Source organism: Ailuropoda melanoleuca, chromosome 15 (genome assembly GCF_002007445.2).
Source record: "Ailuropoda melanoleuca isolate Jingjing chromosome 15, ASM200744v2, whole genome shotgun sequence".
NCBI lineage: Eukaryota > Metazoa > Chordata > Mammalia > Carnivora > Ursidae > Ailuropoda > Ailuropoda melanoleuca.
This window is the reverse complement of record NC_048232.1, coordinates 12,304,686-12,322,419: the sequence shown is the minus strand read 5'-3', so window position 1 is coordinate 12,322,419 and position 17,734 is coordinate 12,304,686. Positions and strand designations below refer to the sequence as shown.

The 17,734-nt window shown below is 37.4% G+C and overlaps 1 protein-coding gene across 8 annotated transcripts in view; it reads right to left on the bottom strand.

Moving 5' to 3' along the window:
• The window catches only part of PRPF18 (pre-mRNA processing factor 18), a 79,829-nt gene that overhangs the window by 40,985 nt on the left and 21,110 nt on the right, over nucleotides 1-17,734 (bottom strand). For all 8 annotated transcript variants that reach the window (XM_034644338.1, XM_034644339.1, XM_019806330.2 and 5 more), the window contains 5 exons: nucleotides 13,077-13,154; nucleotides 10,254-10,358; nucleotides 7,929-8,042; nucleotides 2,938-3,084; nucleotides 1,502-1,570 (listed from right to left, as the gene is read on the bottom strand). In XM_034644338.1, the coding sequence (XP_034500229.1) occupies nucleotides 1,502-1,570; nucleotides 2,938-3,084; nucleotides 7,929-8,042; nucleotides 10,254-10,358; nucleotides 13,077-13,154 (513 nt within the window). The remainder of the gene's footprint in view (nucleotides 1-1,501; nucleotides 1,571-2,937; nucleotides 3,085-7,928; nucleotides 8,043-10,253; nucleotides 10,359-13,076; nucleotides 13,155-17,734) is intronic.

Genomic DNA, 17,734 nt, shown 5'->3' with positions numbered 1-17,734 from the left:
TTTATTGCTGGGATGCCTGGGTGGTTCAGTCAGTTAAGCATCCAGACTCTTGATTTCAGCTCAGGTCATGATCTCAGGGTCATGAGACTGGCCACCCCACCCCCCCTCCCTCGCTGGGCTCTGCACTGGGCATGAAGCCTGCTTGAAATTCTCTCCTCCTCTTCTCCTCCCGCCTTTACTGCTAAAACATGCTAATCATTACCTGACCTTTCATGTCCTAATCACTGATCACGATTAACCATGACAAATATAACAATGAAAAAGTCTGAAATATTGTAAGAATCACCAAAATGAGACATAGAGATACAAAGTAAACAAATGCTATTGGAAAAATGGTGCCGATACACTTGTTCCACACATGGCTGCCACAAACTGTCAATTTGTAAAGGAAAAAAAAAACAAGAAAAAAAAAAAAAAAAAAAACAAAAAAAAAAAAAAAAAAACAAGAAACCCTCCCCACAAAAAACCACCAAAGAAAACCGCATTATCTGCAAAGCACAATAAAACCAAGCACTATAAAATGGGGTACGCCTCTATCTGGACTTTTGTAGTAGACACAATGATTTAATTAAATATTCCCAATAAAGCACCTGACTAAAGAAGAAAGAAGGAAAACAAAAAAAGCAAAAAGAAACTACAATCCCTCTACCCAGCCCTGGAAAGCCACCCTAATGCCCCTTGGGTTTAAATGCATCAGGAGCGCCGTTTCTAGAGGCAGGTACACAGGGAAGGTGGCGGAGGACATACCCCCCTAGTGGCATTACCTATGGGTAGCCTAAGGAGAGGCTGTCACAGAGGAAATTCCAGTTCACACTAGTTCCCAAGCCATATCCTCAACAGACCAAGAATCTTGATAACTAATTACGTTGTACTTAAACTGTTAATACAAGTAAAAGCACTTCCCGCATTTTAATCTCTTGGCCTGAACACAAATAGTTTGTGAAGAAATGCTAAAATGAATCTGGCGTTTGCATACACTCTACCTAAACCAATAAAGCAAGAAATGCTGAGGAGAAAGATGGATTGAGCTCGTCATGGCAGGAATATGCAGCTATCTCTAGAACCAAGAAAATGAACAGTCTCTGAAGGCTGCTGATGGGTTTGGTTTTTTTCACTGCCAAGGTCTTCCCACCTCCTTCCTCTCCTTACTGTCATCACCACTCATAAAAGCTTCTGGAACACTCCCCTTATTGCACTCCCTCCTGGAGTGTTTTTTGAAAATTTTAAACTCCCCAAACTTCTTGTTCATTCCACTGCTGTGATTCTTTTCTGTGTGTTTACATTAACAAGTCAGTTTCAAAGTGCTGCAATGAAGTAAATATACATCTCCCTTAATTAACCTCTATAATCCAGTGCACAGCAGTATCATAAACTGTGTACATGCAAAACATGTTTACTGAGGGATTCCCTTTCCAGTCCTTAACCCTTAAATCATCCAAAAATTAAACAACAGTTTCTAACCAACCCAAATGTCCTCCTTTCCTAGCCTAAAAGAACATACCTTAAGGAACTTGGTAATGATGTCCATGTCCTTATGATCATCGCCTTTTCCTAAAGACTCTCCCAAAGCCTGCGAAAACATAATGCTTCCGTTCATTAGTAAAGAGCAACAGCTGAACAGACATTCTCAACACCAGTCTGAGCATGGATCTTTATTACATATACTAATTTCTCTTTTTAAAAAGCCAAAGGAATTTCTAGGTAAGTTAAAAAAACAAGAAAACACAGATTTGTCACTGCAATTTAAAGAGCAAGGTATCTTTTATGAATCAAAAGACAAAGGGGCTTAGGAAACTGACGAATGGATAGATTTCTTTTTAAGAGAACAGAAATGTTCTAGAATTAGGTCGTGATGATGGTTGCATCAACCTGTGAATATACTAAAAACCAGCGAACTGTACATTTTAAATGGGTAAGCTGTAAAGTATCTCAATAAAGCTATTTAATAAAAAAGAAAGCCCAGAAATGGTTGCTCACATATTTCTGTCAATTTTAGGGTCCACAGATAAGTGCTGGGGGAATGGGAGGAGGGGCACAATTAAAACAACTATGATCTCACGAAGAGTGCAGCCAGGAATGAAAAGAAACAGAAAAATAACAGTTTACGTTTATTAAACAGTAGATGCTTTTAACTAAGCCATGATTTCGGCTTGAGCTAGACATTTAGATAGTACAACACGGCTTTTTAATTAGGATGACATGTATCACTCCACATTCCACACGCTGGCGAAAATTAAAAAGCAAGATACTGCCAAGTGTTGGCAGGGCTGTGGGAATAAAAGGCACACACACACTTCTGATGAGGGTGTGGACTGGTACAGCCATTCCAGAGAGCAACAGGACAGCACTTGGACAAGTTACACATATATAACTGCTTCTGAGTCCACAGGGGTTACGTACAAGACTACACATCACAAAGCTGTCTGTGGTAACAGGGAGCTGGGAGCAATCCAGCTCTCGTTATGGGGGAACAAAAAGTAAAAGACAGTGAATGCCACAAAATGTGAAATGCTATGCAGCAGTTAAAATCAAAGGTTCAGATATACATAAAGCATCAAGGATGGATCTTAAATACAGTTCCAAGTGGGAAAAAGAAATGTAAAAAAAATTTTACAGTACAGTATCATTTATGTATATTAAAAACTTAAGCATACAAAATATTACTGGTTTTACAAGACCACCGCCAAATAAGAGGATGCACATCAAATATAGCAAAATGATTACTTCTGAAGGCAGGAAGTAGGGTAATGTGAGTGGAGAATGAGGAAAGAGGGAGTGAATAAATAAAAGCATGAAATAAGAAAAGGGGGGAGGGTTTGTAATGACCACAGACCAGGGTAGTGTGCTCTGAATTGAACTTTCTGATGAACTCAAGCATCTGCCCCAGGGAATAAAAGACGTGATAGGGTAATGAGATCAGGTGGGTGCAGAGATTACCTCTAACTCTTCAATTGTGGTGTTTTCTTCGTGAACTTTCAAATCATTCTGTGTGTCTTCCTCTCCAGGCTCCTGACCACCCACAAGCTCATTGAGGTACTGTTGGTCGATCTTATCCAAAGCTGCTTTCAGATCATTCCTCAACCCCTGAGAAAAGGGAAAAAATACACCTACTATGAAATTTCACTGATGTTTCCCTTTTGATTTTTCACTACTAGTAAGTACAATTCATTTTTTTCCTCCACAGGAGTTAAGAACTTAGTAAAACTAGAGACTCAAGTAAGATTTCAATTTATTACACGGCTATCATCATTGTCCAAAGTTAACTATAATGAACATATTTAAATTTAAAAGAATGTATGCACAAAAGCTACTCTGGTCAGAAAAATAAAACATATGTGTGACCAATCCAAATGAGAATATTCATAAATGCTGAAATTTATGAAATGCGCAAGTGACCAGGTCTCCACTAGAGCCCTCAACCCATTTTCCTACTTTACTTAAAATGTCTAACCTCACTGCAACTACTCTGAATTCCCTTAACATTCAGCAATGTCAATAATAGGAAACTAGTGTCTCATCTATATACTAGGCTTTTACTAGGTTTCTAATAAACCAGCAAAGTCCACATTATATTCACATCCAGTTTGTGACCATTTGATAAAAACAGAAGAAGCTTTAAAGCTGGACCCATACCTTACACCACATACAAAAACTCAAAATGGATCAAAGACGTACATTTAAGAGCTAAAACTATAGAACCCCCAGAAGACAACACATGGGAAAAGCTTCATGATATTGGATTTGGCAATCACTTCTTGGATACAACACCAAAGGCACAGGCAAAAAAAAACCAAAAAAAACAAAAGAACAAAATAGGCACATGTTGGACTTCATCAAAATTAAAAACTTTTCTGCAAAGATACTATTAACAGAGTGAAAAGATAACCGGTGGAATGGGAGAAATATTTACAAGTCACTAATCTGATAATGACTGATATCCACAATATATAAAGAATTGCTACAATATAACAATAACAACAACAACAACAAAAAACACTAAAAATGGGCAACGGTCTTGAATAGAAGACAACACATTAAAGGCCAATAAGCAAACACAAAGACACTTAACATCACTAGTAATTAGGAAAATGCAAATCAAAACCACAGATAAGGGGACACCTGGGTGGCTCAGTCCTTTAAGCATCTGCCTTCGACTCAGGTCATGATCCTGGCATCCAGAGATCAAGCCCGCATCCAGCTCCCTGATGAGCGGGGAGTCTGCTTCTCCCTCTCCCCTTTCCCACTGCTTGTGCTCTCTCTCGTTCAAATAAATAAAATCTTAAAAAACAAAAAAACCACACACACAATAAGGTACCACTTCAAATCCATCAGGATGGCTATGATCAAAAATAAATAGTAAGTAGTAAGTGCTGGCTAGGATGTGGAGAAATGGAACCTTTCATTGCTGTTAATGTAAAATGGTGCAGCTGCTGTGGAAAATGGATGGCAATCACCTCAAAAATTTACACGTACCCCCACCAAGACACATTCTAATTAAAATATCAAAAGGTAAAGACACGGAGAGAATATTAAAAGTAGCAAAAGGAAAACCATTTGTTGTGCACATAAGACTATCAGATTTTTCAGCAGAAATGTTGCAGGACAAAAGGGGGTAAGGCAAAATACATTCAAAGTGCTGCAAGAAAAACCTTCCAACCAAGAATACTCTACATCACAAAGTCATCATTCAGAATTGGAGATAAAAAGTCTCCCAGACAAGCAAACTAAATGAGTTTATCGCCACTAAATCAGCCTTACAAGCAATGTTAAGGGGCCTTCTTTAAGCTGAAAAGGCGGCTAATTCTTAACAACATATGAAAATATAAACTTCACTGGAACAGGTAAATATATAGTAAAGGTGGTAGACTAATCACTTATAAAGGCAAAAGTAGTAAAAAATACCTATAACTGCAATCATTAGGTAAAGAAAAACACATAAAATGTGACATCAAAAACATAAGATGTGGTCGGGAGGAGTAAATATGGAGAGCTTTAGAATGCATTCACACTTACGTTATCATCTTCAAATAGTCTGTTCCAATAATAAAATAAGTCACAGGGATATAATGCACAGCATGGTGACCACAGTTAATACTGTATTGCCTACTTAAAAACGGGTAGGAGTAGATCTTAAAAGTCCTCACCACAAGAAAAAAAAAAATTTGTAACTATGTATGGTGACAGGTACTAACCACACTTATGGTGGGGAATCATTTCACAACATAAATATCAAATCACTAAGTTGTACATCTGAAACTAATGTAATACGTCAATTATCCCTCAATTTTTAAAAAACTTACAAATAAACTCTTTAGCATCTGGGACAAGCTTGAGCAAGATTAAAATACAACAGGTTGTAATAAATTAGTATTAAGAATGACAATTTTTTTTTTTTTAAGATTTTATTTATTTTACAGAGACAGAGACAGCCAGCGAGAGAGGGAACACAAGCAGGGGGAGTGAGAGGAAGAAGCAGGCTCATAGCGGAAGAGCCTGATGTGGGGCTCGATCCTACAACGCCGGGATCACGCCCTGAGCCGAAGGCAGACGCTTAACCGCTGTGCCACCCAGGCGCCCCAAGAATGACAATTTTTCAAGGAATGAAACAAGACTAGAAAAATTAAATCACATACTAATTTAGTAGTTCACATTAGTATTTTAATACCATCTTCCGATAAAGAAAGGAACTCAGGGTATAGAAAAGAAATAAAAGTTGGTAAATATGAAGCATTACAAAAACCACTAACTAACAATGTAAGGTTTTAAACAAGACTGAAAATTTTTCAAAAAATTGCTGTAGACATCACAGCGGAAGAACATTTTACTCATTTATGCTTAAAAGAAAGAAGTTCCACAGAATGACTGTAGGATCTGCCAAGTCCACATCTGTCGTGTACAGAAAAGAAGTGAAAGCAGGGACTCAAACAAGTATTTGTAAACCTATGTTCAAAGCAGCATTATTCACAACAGCTGAAAGGTAGCAACAACTCAAACGTCCATTGAAGCTGAATGGATAAACAAAATGGGATCCATACACACAAAACAGTATTATTAAGCCTAAAAAAGAAGGAAATTCTGACATACACTATCACACAGATGGACCTCTAAGGTACTATGCACTTGGAAGGCCAGTCCAAGGGAGCCTTCGGATGACCTTGGCGACAGTCGACATTTGACTGCAATCACATGCGAGACTCCAAGCAAAAAAACTGTCCAGATCACTCCCAATCAAACCATAGAACCATAAGAGATAATAATAAATTATCTTAAGTTACTAAGTTTCAGGGGCGCCTGGGTGGCGCAGTCATTAAGCGTCTGCCTTTGGCTCAGGGCGTGATCCCGGCATTATGGGATCGAGCCCCACATCAGCCTCCTCCGCTGGGAGCCTGCTTCTTCCTCTCCCACTCACCCTACATGTGTTCCCTCTCTTGCTGGCTGTCTCTATCTCTGTCAAATAAATAAATAAAATCTTTAAAAAAAAAAAGTTACTAAGTTTCAGAGTAGTTTGTTACAGACATAGAGGACTGAAAAAGATTTTACAATAATTGTTTGAAGCTTCTCTGTTTTGGGGTGGTTTGTTACATAGCCATAGATCACCACACCTGTCTCTCAGTAATTGACAGAGCAAATAGGTAAGTTATTAAGACCACAGAAGATCTGAACAACACTACTGTAACTGACATTTACCCGATGTATAAAAGACATTCTTTCCAGGAGCCTATGGAATATTCAGCAAGACAGACCATCTGCTGAGCTATAAAACAAGATCAAAGCTGTAACTGTTAAGCTTTTAGAGAAAATAAAGTATCTCTTCAAAACCTTGGGATAGGCAAATATTTCTTAAGAAAAATACCAGAAGCGGTAACCATAAAAGAAAACAGTGGACTTCATCAAAATTTAAAACTTCTGCCCCTCAAAAGACACCATGAAAAGAACAGGTAAGCCAAAGACTAGCAGAAAATAGTCACAAACCATATATCTGTACATCTGCAAAGGACTTGTATACAGAATATACAAAGAACTCCTACAATTCAAAAATAAAAGGGCAAACAACCCAATTAAAACATGAACAAAAGATTTTAACACACGCTGCCCAGAGAAATATATGGGCAATAAGTCTACGAAAAGACACTCATTACCCTTAGTTAACAGGAAGCTGTAAATAGAACTGCAAGGAAATATTACCACACATACAAGAGAATGGTTACAATTTAAAAGACTTAAAATAACAAATACCGATGACATTTAGAAATATCTGGCATTTCTTAAGAACTAAAGCACACATTTACTTTTATTATTCAGCAATTCTACTTCAGGTATTTACCGAGAGATAGAACATATTTACCAAAGAGAAGTAACACACGTCCAAACAGACCTGTTCAACAATGTTCCTAGCAGTGTTATTTGTGACAGCCCGAAGTTGCAAACAAATGATGCTATATCCCGACAACTATCATCAGCAATGAAAAGGAACAAACTACTGATTTCTGTAGAAACAATAATTTTTAAAAAATATGCTCAGCATAAGAAGCCAGACACACTCTCATGACTCCATCTATATGAAATGCAGAACAAGCAAAATTAATCTATACTGATAGAATTTGCAAAGCTGTTTGCACAGGCACTGAGGAGAAGGAAGAGGACTGGCTAAGGAGGGGCACTAGGGCACTTTCTTGTGTGAGGAAAACATTCTGTATCTTCCTAAGGGTGGTGGTTACGTGCTTGGAGTGGATTTGTCAAAATGCACTGAACAATATATGCTTAAGACAGGTGCTTTTTTTAAAAAATTAAAGAAAACTTACATTCAGCAGCAATCTGGCAACTTTATTCTTCCATCTTTGCCTGTAATAATGCAATTACTCAAACTCCATACTATTCTTATTTATGTGGTATAGTCATCTTTCTCAAGTTCTGTTCTGACTTCTTACCTTGTTTACTTCTGGTGTGAGGATCTCTATTTTTCTTAAACGTTGAAAAGCATCATAATCAGTTTCTCCAAACAGTCTGATTGGTTCTCCTCTTTCTCTCAATCTTCTGATGACCTGTAAGAAGTAATAACAATAGGGACACCTGGGTGGCTCAGTCAGTGAAGTGGCTGCCTTCAGCTCAGGTCATGATCCCAGGGTCCTGGGATCGAGCCCCACATCGGGCTCCTCGCTCAGTGGAGAGCCTGCTTCTCCCTCTGCCTGCCTCTCCTCCTGCTTGTGCTCTGTCTCTCTCTCTGACAAAATCTTAGAAAAGAAAAAAAAAAAAAAAAAGCAATAACAATAATAGCAATTCCAATGTTTTTAGTAATAGTAAACTCTCCTTTAGGTGACCAAATACTTATTTTGAAATGCAGATAGAAAAAGTCAGTTGTGTTTGTTTTTTCTTTAATTTTCCATGAATGGATATAACAAGTTACTGTCACACCTTAAAAAACCCTACCACGTTTAAAGTCCTTTGGCTGACTGTTTCAGCAAAGGCTCCATCTGTATAACAGACTCCCTAAGAAAAAACATTATGATGGAAGGGAGTGGTAACTTTTATATACAGAAGGAAAATAAAGTCCGGAGTCAGCTGATAACTCATGGACCAGAGCCTAGAGTCAGCATTCCGACACTACATTAAAACCACTCATCTCCCAGAAGAGAAGTGAGTAATGATCAGGGCAGGGCACAGGTCAGGCTTTTGAGGAGCTGATAATACAGTGTCTTGACTTGGGTGATGATTATATGGGTGTCTCTTTTATAATCCTCCATTATATTGCACATGCATGTTTTGTACACTATTTGTATATATGTTCCATTTCATAACAAGAAAAAATAACTGAGAAAAATAAAGGTTGATCCGAAATGTTTTTTAGTACCAAGAACTTTATCTGGCAACATAAATAGTAGCACAGAAACCACTGGTCGAACTCCCAGTGAGATAACTGAAGCTTGGTATTCAAAAGCAGCTTAAAAGGCCATCCAGTGCTACCTTCCATCAATGCAGAAATGACCTCAAACACACCTCTACCAGGTAGGCAAGTGACAAGGACCACACCCCTTTATGCAACAGCCCATCCCAGTTTTGGACAGATAGGTTTTACTTCTCACAATCAACTAAAACTTCCCTCCCTCAAAATTCTACCCATTTATCTTAGTTCTACTTTATGAAACCACAGGGAATATGAAATTCTTTTTCAAAATTACAGCTGCTGTCAATGGATTTTTTTTTTTTAAGGCCTCTAATATTCTTTTCTTCGGGCGAGGTATTCCAAATTCCTTCATCTAACTTTCCCATGACAGCATTTAGAGTCAGCCGTCCTTTCCTCCTCTCCCAAGTTCATTTTTGTTTGGTACCCCTCTGTATAGTTTGTATTCTTCGTGTCTCAGGAGTATCTTGAAATTCTTGTTTCTGGTTTTTTCAGAAAAGTAGTTGATACTGACCAGAGTATAGACGAGCATTGTAGTTAAGTGTACAAACTGAGACAGCATGTCTACAGAGCCCTGTGGTGATATATACCCCAAGTTGTACAAATGTACAGTCTTTAGTCAACAGACTCCAGAAATCACGATTCTCGCAAACTTTCGAAAGGAAACAATCATACGTTAGAATGTATGCAATGACATCTGTATAAAGATGTTTATCTTAGAAGGATTTATAATAAGGAAATGCTGAAGCAATCTAAATGACCATTACTATTTGGTTTTTAAAATAATAATAAGTTTTTAAAATATTATGGGAAATTATATAATCATAAAAAATTATATAGATCTGTTTTGACCTAGAAAGATGTATTAAATTACAAAACGGATATTTAAAATAATTTAGACAAATAATTTATGTATAATTACTTAAAATATACATATTTAGAACAATGTGTTTAGTTTTTAAAAGTTTAGAAAAATAAATTATTTTAAAGTTTAAGATTATCAAGAAAAGCAGAGATTGGGGCGCCTGGGTGGCTCAGCTGGTTAAGCATCTGCCTTTGGCTCAGGTCATGATCTCAGAGTCTGCTTCTTCCCTCTCTCCCTTTCCCTCTGCCCCTCCCCCGTGCTCAAGTACGTGCAATCTCTCTCAATTAAATAAAATCTTAAAAAAAAAAAAAGCAGAGATTAATTTAGAACCTCAAGAAGAAAACTGGCAAGCTGCACATTATTTAGTTCAGCCAGACATGTTGTATAGGCAATAATGACTTGGAGCTTACTGGAAAGAACTGGAGATAAATGCAACTGTCCTGGAGATTTTTTTCTTTGTTTTCATGAAACACTCATACACAGACTTACCTCTTGCCTAGAAAGAGTCATAGGTAACTTTTCCTCTGCCAGTTCAAGTTCTAGCACTGGATTTGAAGAAGTTAATGGTTTCTGGTCCTCCTCTTTTGGCTGTATCTGTATTAATAGCCAAAACAAATAAAATTCAGCTTTTAAAATATAATACAGCTAATATTTACCATTCTATGCATTAACTGGTCATGGAAATTAAACATGTTTTAAATACTAAAGGTTCTTCTAGATGTTCCAAGGAAAACCTCCTAAAATGTACATGCTTTTGAAAACTCAGACTCCTCCATTTTAGGGACACAAGTAGCAAACATGCACACAGGAGACAGCATTCTTGCTACTGAAAAGTGACAGAAATATAATGGTTTCCAAAATCAAAAAACTTTTAAAAGGGATGAAATTTAGATGCCTTTCTCCCTAGACTCTAAAGAATTTTATTTTTCTTAAAAATAATCAACTTGCTTCTCTTCTTTGAGAAACTCATCCTACAGGGTTATCTGATCCTTGCTCTGGGTTTTAAATGAAGACCCAAAAAAAGAATTTCTAAGAAAACTGTGAAGCCTCAAGCTCCTACTTTTTCCTACCCTCCTTTTTGAAAGGTAGGATTCCAAGTGCACCGAGATCACTGCTGGACGTGGAGAAACACTCCCAAAGCTACAGAGAATTTGCCCCCAAAATGAGTTATGAACCCAGGGAAATACAGCACCACAGCACCGACAACAGCCACGGCGCCTTCCACTCATCCCACACAGAGTGGACGTTCTTGCACATGAGACCTGCAGGGGGAAAAAAATCTCCTCGTGTGTTTTCTTGAGTCTGCCACCCAGCTCACAGTTTAGGAAAATTAAGTTCGGCAATTTATAAGCCCCGTGGTGTGGTCTGTAAAAACATACTGAAACATGGTTTCCCATCTGATCCTGAGACTAATCTAAAATGCCAAAGCAGATTAAAAACAAAACAAAACAAAACAAAAACTTTACATAAAAGGTCAACATTAAGGAACAAACATTCAATTAAGAAAGTCTCTATGGTTAAAATTACATCATTTCTGATTCTGTAGTTAATGGCTAAAGGTTATGTTAATCAGTGCTGACAAAAGTTGAAGTAAAAAGCTAAACTTCTGTATTTTCACAAACCAAATCGGTATCAAGCCTCTAAATGGTAACTAGTTTTCATAAAGGAATAAAAGTAATACATGCTGTATTTACATTATTACCAAGAAGGGAATATTAAACATGTTTTAGAGCGAAAACCCTGTGTTTTTAAGCATAAAAACAGGTATTTCTCCCAAAATCTCAGGACGAAAAGCATTTTTAATTATAGAATGCCAGTTCGTCACTTGTAGGAAAAAATCGAAGACGTTCTGTCAACTGAACTCAACGTTCGGAGCAGTATCTTTAGTCACTTTGCTTCAGTGCTTCTCTCTATACAAACAAGAAAGTACTGACCTATCACTGAAGCAATCAAAACAACACACAAATGCCCATTTTAAATTAGTTTCCTACCTTACCAAAAAGTTGAAAACGTTCAAATTTAGGGATTTGGGAAAGCAACAAGTTAGCAGACTAAACCTATGGTCAATGATTCTCACTCCAGATCAAGTGTCAGTGAGACAATGATGGGCAAGCAAAAGATGAGAATTCTTCTGAGTATCTATTCAATGGCTATTTACATAAATTGCGTTTTAACTTCCCAAAATGGAAGCAAATGAAACCAATATATTTATGGAAAATATCAAAATACAAATGCAAACTTTCATATTTTAGAAATCGATCAGAAACATTAAAATACATTTTTAACACTTGCCCTCTGCCAACACTACAAAACCAAACCAAATGCATATACATACCATTTGCATTCCTCATGCTTCCTTCTAGAAATGCTATGCTGATAAATTTCTAGAACTTTCCCCATGACATGCACAAGAATACTGTATTATATACACGTTTCAAAAGCAAAAAGTTGATGTCAAATTTATGATCTGGCAAAAATATTTCAACAGAACCTCTAAAGTTTGTTCAAAAAATTATCAAACTAGATAGTCTTCTTTTAAAATAATTTAAGCAAAACTTCACCTCATAACATTTAACCCCTCCCAATAAAAACCCTAAAATATTATTCAACTAGGATAACAGCTGAATAGGATAATAACAGGGTAAACTTAAGGATACTTTTAGTCATGCTTCAAAAATATCCAGGTCTTCCAAACAACTCATTTCTTTCTACCAAATATTTCTATACATTTTTCTATACAATCGACAAGCAGTGTTTGAAATGTGGTACCTTATTACAAAAAAGCATATAAATGTTGTATGGCATTCTATCTCAGGCAGAGGTACTGAGGGCCAAAAGGAATTATTAACAATGCAAACATAAAAACAGTGGCTTAAAATATTCAAGTGAAAATGGGGAAAATACCACTGGTAATACCACTGTGGTTGAATGCATAAAATATTTTGAAACCCTTTAAAATAGACTTTTATTGGGAGAGGTAGGGAGAGGAGTGGTGGGGGAGATGAAGACGAGGCAGTATCAGATCCAGGAATTAAAAGAAAAAACAACAATTCAAGCTTTGATCTCAAGCCACTTCATGCTTCCACAAAAAGCCAAACCATTCCAAGCCAAAAGTCATGCATGTATTTTCCTGAATTCAAGATTTAAAAAAAAAGAAGAAAAAAGCTCATACCTCTCCAGATGGCTTCTCATTTATAGGCTAATGTATAACATTGATAAAGTGAACAGAGATCAATAATTTTGTTACTTTAACAACAGCTGTAAAAATTTAAACTCAGAAATATACAATAACAAAAAAGCAGGCAGTCATACCTTGTAGCCACATCTTTCAAAATATGCTTCCTCTTCCTTTTTTGCAAGTTCACTACGCTTGAAATACTTTTTATTTTCCTATTGAAGAAAAAAGTACATTAGCAGGTCCCTGGGTAAAATTTCATGTGCCACAGTCAACCTAAAAACACTTCCGTTTTTCAAGAGCATGGTCAACTTTGATTCTGTAGAGATTATACTGATTTCTCGAACATGGCACCTGTCCTCTACCCTGCTCCAAATATGAAGTATTTTTCTTACAGCATCATTTTAACAGATATCCAACAGCAAAGGGAAGAAACCAACAATATTTACCAAATGTTCACTTTGTTTTGATTTGATTTCCCAATGTTTGGTTTCAACGATAATTTCTACAAACGAATTCATTACGAACCACATAAAATAGAATGCTTTATTTTCCCGCCACAGACACAACTGAACAACATTTGCTGTCTGACATCTTAACTCCAATTTCCCAGAGAGCTCCAAGGGTGTGTCCAAATTCTTTTTGTCACTTGGAATCTTTTTGTATCAATTAATTGTATTTGTATTAAGCAAGTCTTAAAATCATATTCTTAATCTAGACATAAAATGGTTTGAAAGTATTAACAAAATCGTTTAATTTGTTTTATAGGATGCAATGTTACAAGACAAGCTCTAAATCCGTAGGAGAAAAAAATATTATTTCCATACTACATATATTATTCTCACTGTTAAACCTACAGTCCCTAATTTGGATGCTGTTACCATCTACAGCTATGCCTCTTGGATATTATCCCACTAATAATTTAGCTCAAATAAAGCTACTGCCCTATTTTATTAGTAATTATAATAGTACCTCAATAATACCTCCACACATGTTTTAGCACCTCACAGTTCCCAAACTCATTTACTCTGGCAATAATCATGTATGCTAAGATCATGACAAGAAAAGTTGACGGTGAACAATGGAGAGCTCAGGCTGCCACACTTGAAAGCACCAGTCAAGTGTGGCATCAGGAAAACATCGTGTTTCTCCTACGTGATACAAGTAGGAAGTATACAGCACATCTACAAAGTATTCTTGACAAAAAGCTGCATGTCAATCTAATCACACATTTAAGTCTCATTTCTTCTTTTTTTTTAATTCTATTTAGTTAACATATAGTGTATTATTAGGTTCAGGAGTAGAATTTAGTTATTTCTGGGTTGCATATAACACCCAGTGCTCATCACATCAAGTGCCCTCCTTACTGCCCATCACCCAAGTACTCCTTTCCCACACTCACCTCCCCTCCAGCAACCCTGTTTGTTCCCTATAGCTAAGAGTCTCTTATGGTTTGCCTCCCTCTCTGTTTTTATTTTATTCTTCCTTCCCTTCCCCTATGTTGATCTGTTTTGTTTCTTAAATTCCACATGAGTGCAACGGTATGGTATTTGTCTTTCTCTGGCTATTTAGCTTAGCATAATATCCTCTAGAGTTCCATCCACTTCTTGCAAATGGCAAGATTTCATTCTTTTTGATGGCTAATATTCCATTGTATGTATGTGTGTGTGCGTGCCCCCACATCTTCTTCATCCAATCATCTGTTGATGGTAGGTCTCATCTCTAGTTTATTAGAAATGTAGGGAATAGGGGGAAAAGGCTAAACGTCATTGCCGGGAAGCAATTAAACACTGGGACATTTACCAAACTGCCAGTTTCTCCAACAAGTTAATGGCATAAAAAGGGGGGGAGGGCGAATGAAAATGTTCTTGATTAAAAGAAACCAAAAGTCATAGTAAACAAACGCAATGAGTGGACTGTGTGGATCCGATCTGAACAAACCAACTGTAAAAACATATGTATATATTTTAATTCAATTGAGGACATTGGAACATGAGAGGAGTATTTAATGGTATTAAGGATCTATCTATAATTTTATTGGGTATGATCACATCTTGTTTATACAAGGACATGTTCTTATTTTCTGGAGTTACAAGTGTTAAGACAAGGACAGATGGAGGTTCATCATATAATTCTCCTTTTGTATATGTTTAAAATCCCCATGATAAACAGTTTTGTTTTAGTCCATCAACTCAATGAACATTTACTGATTCATCTACCACACATGAAGCACAGCTTTATAGACGTAAAGTTGAAGGTATTGCCTGGAATGAGGAACTGACGGCACCATCCCAACATCAAAACTACCTGAGAAAGATGGAAGCAAATAATATTAATCCCAGTTCAGGCGTGAGAGACCTGAGTTAGAAAGGGCAGAGGACATTCTCACAACTAAACCTCATGCACAACTAGAACTCTGGTCCTTAAATCCTTTGAACTGATCTGTATCGAAAGCTACAGTTCTTCACTCCCAAAATCTTATCCCAGCATCAACTGTTTCTTTTGACTACAGAGCATGTAGCTGTCATACTTTTTAAAGTTTTTTTATTTTTTTTATTTATTTGAGAGCGAGCGAGCGCACAAGTGAGGGGAGAGGCAGAGAGAGAGGGAGCAGCAGACTCCCACTGAGCAGGACCCTGGAATCATGACCTGAGCCAAAGGCAGACACTTAACCGACTGAGCCACCCAGATGCCCCTAGCTGTCATATATTTCATATAAATAAGCTGACAAGCACATATTGGTACCCTCTTAGAAAGAGCGGTTATGTAAGAAGAAAGTAAAGGACTCTCCAGGCCAGAGTCTGTGGTCCAGTCTGTGGTATCATCTTTTACTATCACGCCCCAATTCCATGCAACACACCTAAGAAAATCTTAGCCCAGACCATCGATTCTCAAAATGTAGTTCATGGACCTCTGGGGGGCCTTAAGACCTTTTCAGAGGTTGTGCAAGGTCAGGCATATTACCATAATAATACTAAGAGGTTATGTGCCCCCATTTTCTCTGTGATCATACTTGCACTGATGGTACAAAAGCAAAGGTGAGGAAAACCACTGGCACCTCAGCACAAATAAAGCTAAGTATTGATCTTTATTTATGTCTCAGAGTTCATTGTATTGTCTAATAGTGGTATGATGAAATCAAATACATAAAGCAGTTCTGCTACATAATAAAGCAGGAAAGCTGTCTCCTGTTTGGCAGATGTTTTCTCAAAACTGAACAAAGCCCGTTACCAAAAGGACGATACTATTTGTTGCCTATGATAAAATTTCATCTTTCAGGCAAAAATCAGAATGGTGGCAAACTTGCAGCCATCACTATGAACTTGATGGCTTCTCAATACTTAAAAGCTTTTCGATGAACAGTGATGATATTTACGACATTTTTATATCATCTAATGAAACATATCACCGTAGAAAATCTATGTAGCTCAGCAAACTATGATAGTACAAAGGCAACAAAGTTCCAAAATTATGCATAAGCAAAAGATTTATAAGAATAGATCAGAACAGATCTGGAACATAATAGATCAATAAACTGCAACATACAAAAAGTTCACTGATGGGGCACCTGGCTGGTTCAGCCACTGGAGAATATGACTCTTGATGGGGGTTTTAAGTTCGAGCCCCATTTTGAGTGTAGAGATTACTTAAAAATAAAATCTTGGGGAAAAAAATAAAGTCACTGTTATCGGTCAGAATCCATACTCTCATCTTTAAGAAATTTACCATCTGTGTAGTTTTAGTATAGTCTCAAAGAAGAATATCCACAATTATCTGAAAAGGCTATAAAATACTACCTTTTCCGATTACCTAGCTGTGTGAAGATGAAGTTTCCTCATAAACTTGAACAAAAACAACGTTATCACAACAGGCTGAAGGGAAAAACAGGAGAATCCACCTGTCTTCTAACATGCCAGGGATTAAAAAGATTTGCAAAAGTGTAAAACATCATTCTTCTTACTAATTTTTTGTTTTGGAAATAGTTTTCATAAAAGCATTATGTTAACACACGGGTTTATTATGGTATGAAACAGAAGTCAACAAGCAGTCTAAGTATTTTTAAATTTCCTAATTCTTTATTATTATTTTTTTTGAGAGAAAGTGCACACATATACAAATAAGGGGGTTGGGGGAGGGCAGACAGAATGAATCTCAAGCAGGTTCCACGTCTAGGGCGGAGCCTGACAGGGGCCTCGATCTCATGACCCTGAGATTCTGACCTGAGCCGAAATCAAGGTCAGATGCGTAACTGACTGAGCCACCTAGGCACCCCTAAATTTCCCAGTATTAATTTCTAATCGAATAATTAATAAATACATCCTACATAAACAAAAGCTCTCTGGAGCCATCAATTAAACATGTAAAGGGGTTCTGAAATCAAGAAGAGAGAACCAAGGTCCTAGCTGAATCCCCTTGTTGGCCCTCCCCATGCCTGCACCCAGTGTGCTAAGCATGTTGCGAAACCACTTGGGCCTCAGTGCTGCCCAATGATCCTGGTGTATTTATCCATTCAGTTTGCTCTCCTAGTCTCTACACTGACCAGTACACATTCTCTACTCTTAGACCTCTTATCCCTTCATTTCCCCCCTCATTCTCAGCAAATGACTAAGCTGCTCTGTTACAGAGAAAGGGGAAGCCATTGAATGAGAAGTCCTCCCAGCACCAATCCTTACCTGGCTCTGTACCAATCCTTTCATTTCAGAATGCAAGAGGAAACCCTCCTCCTGCCTAAGGCCAATCCCTTTCAGGGGCATTCCAGATCTCAAGATCTCCCCGCTGAGCAGGGTGCCTGACG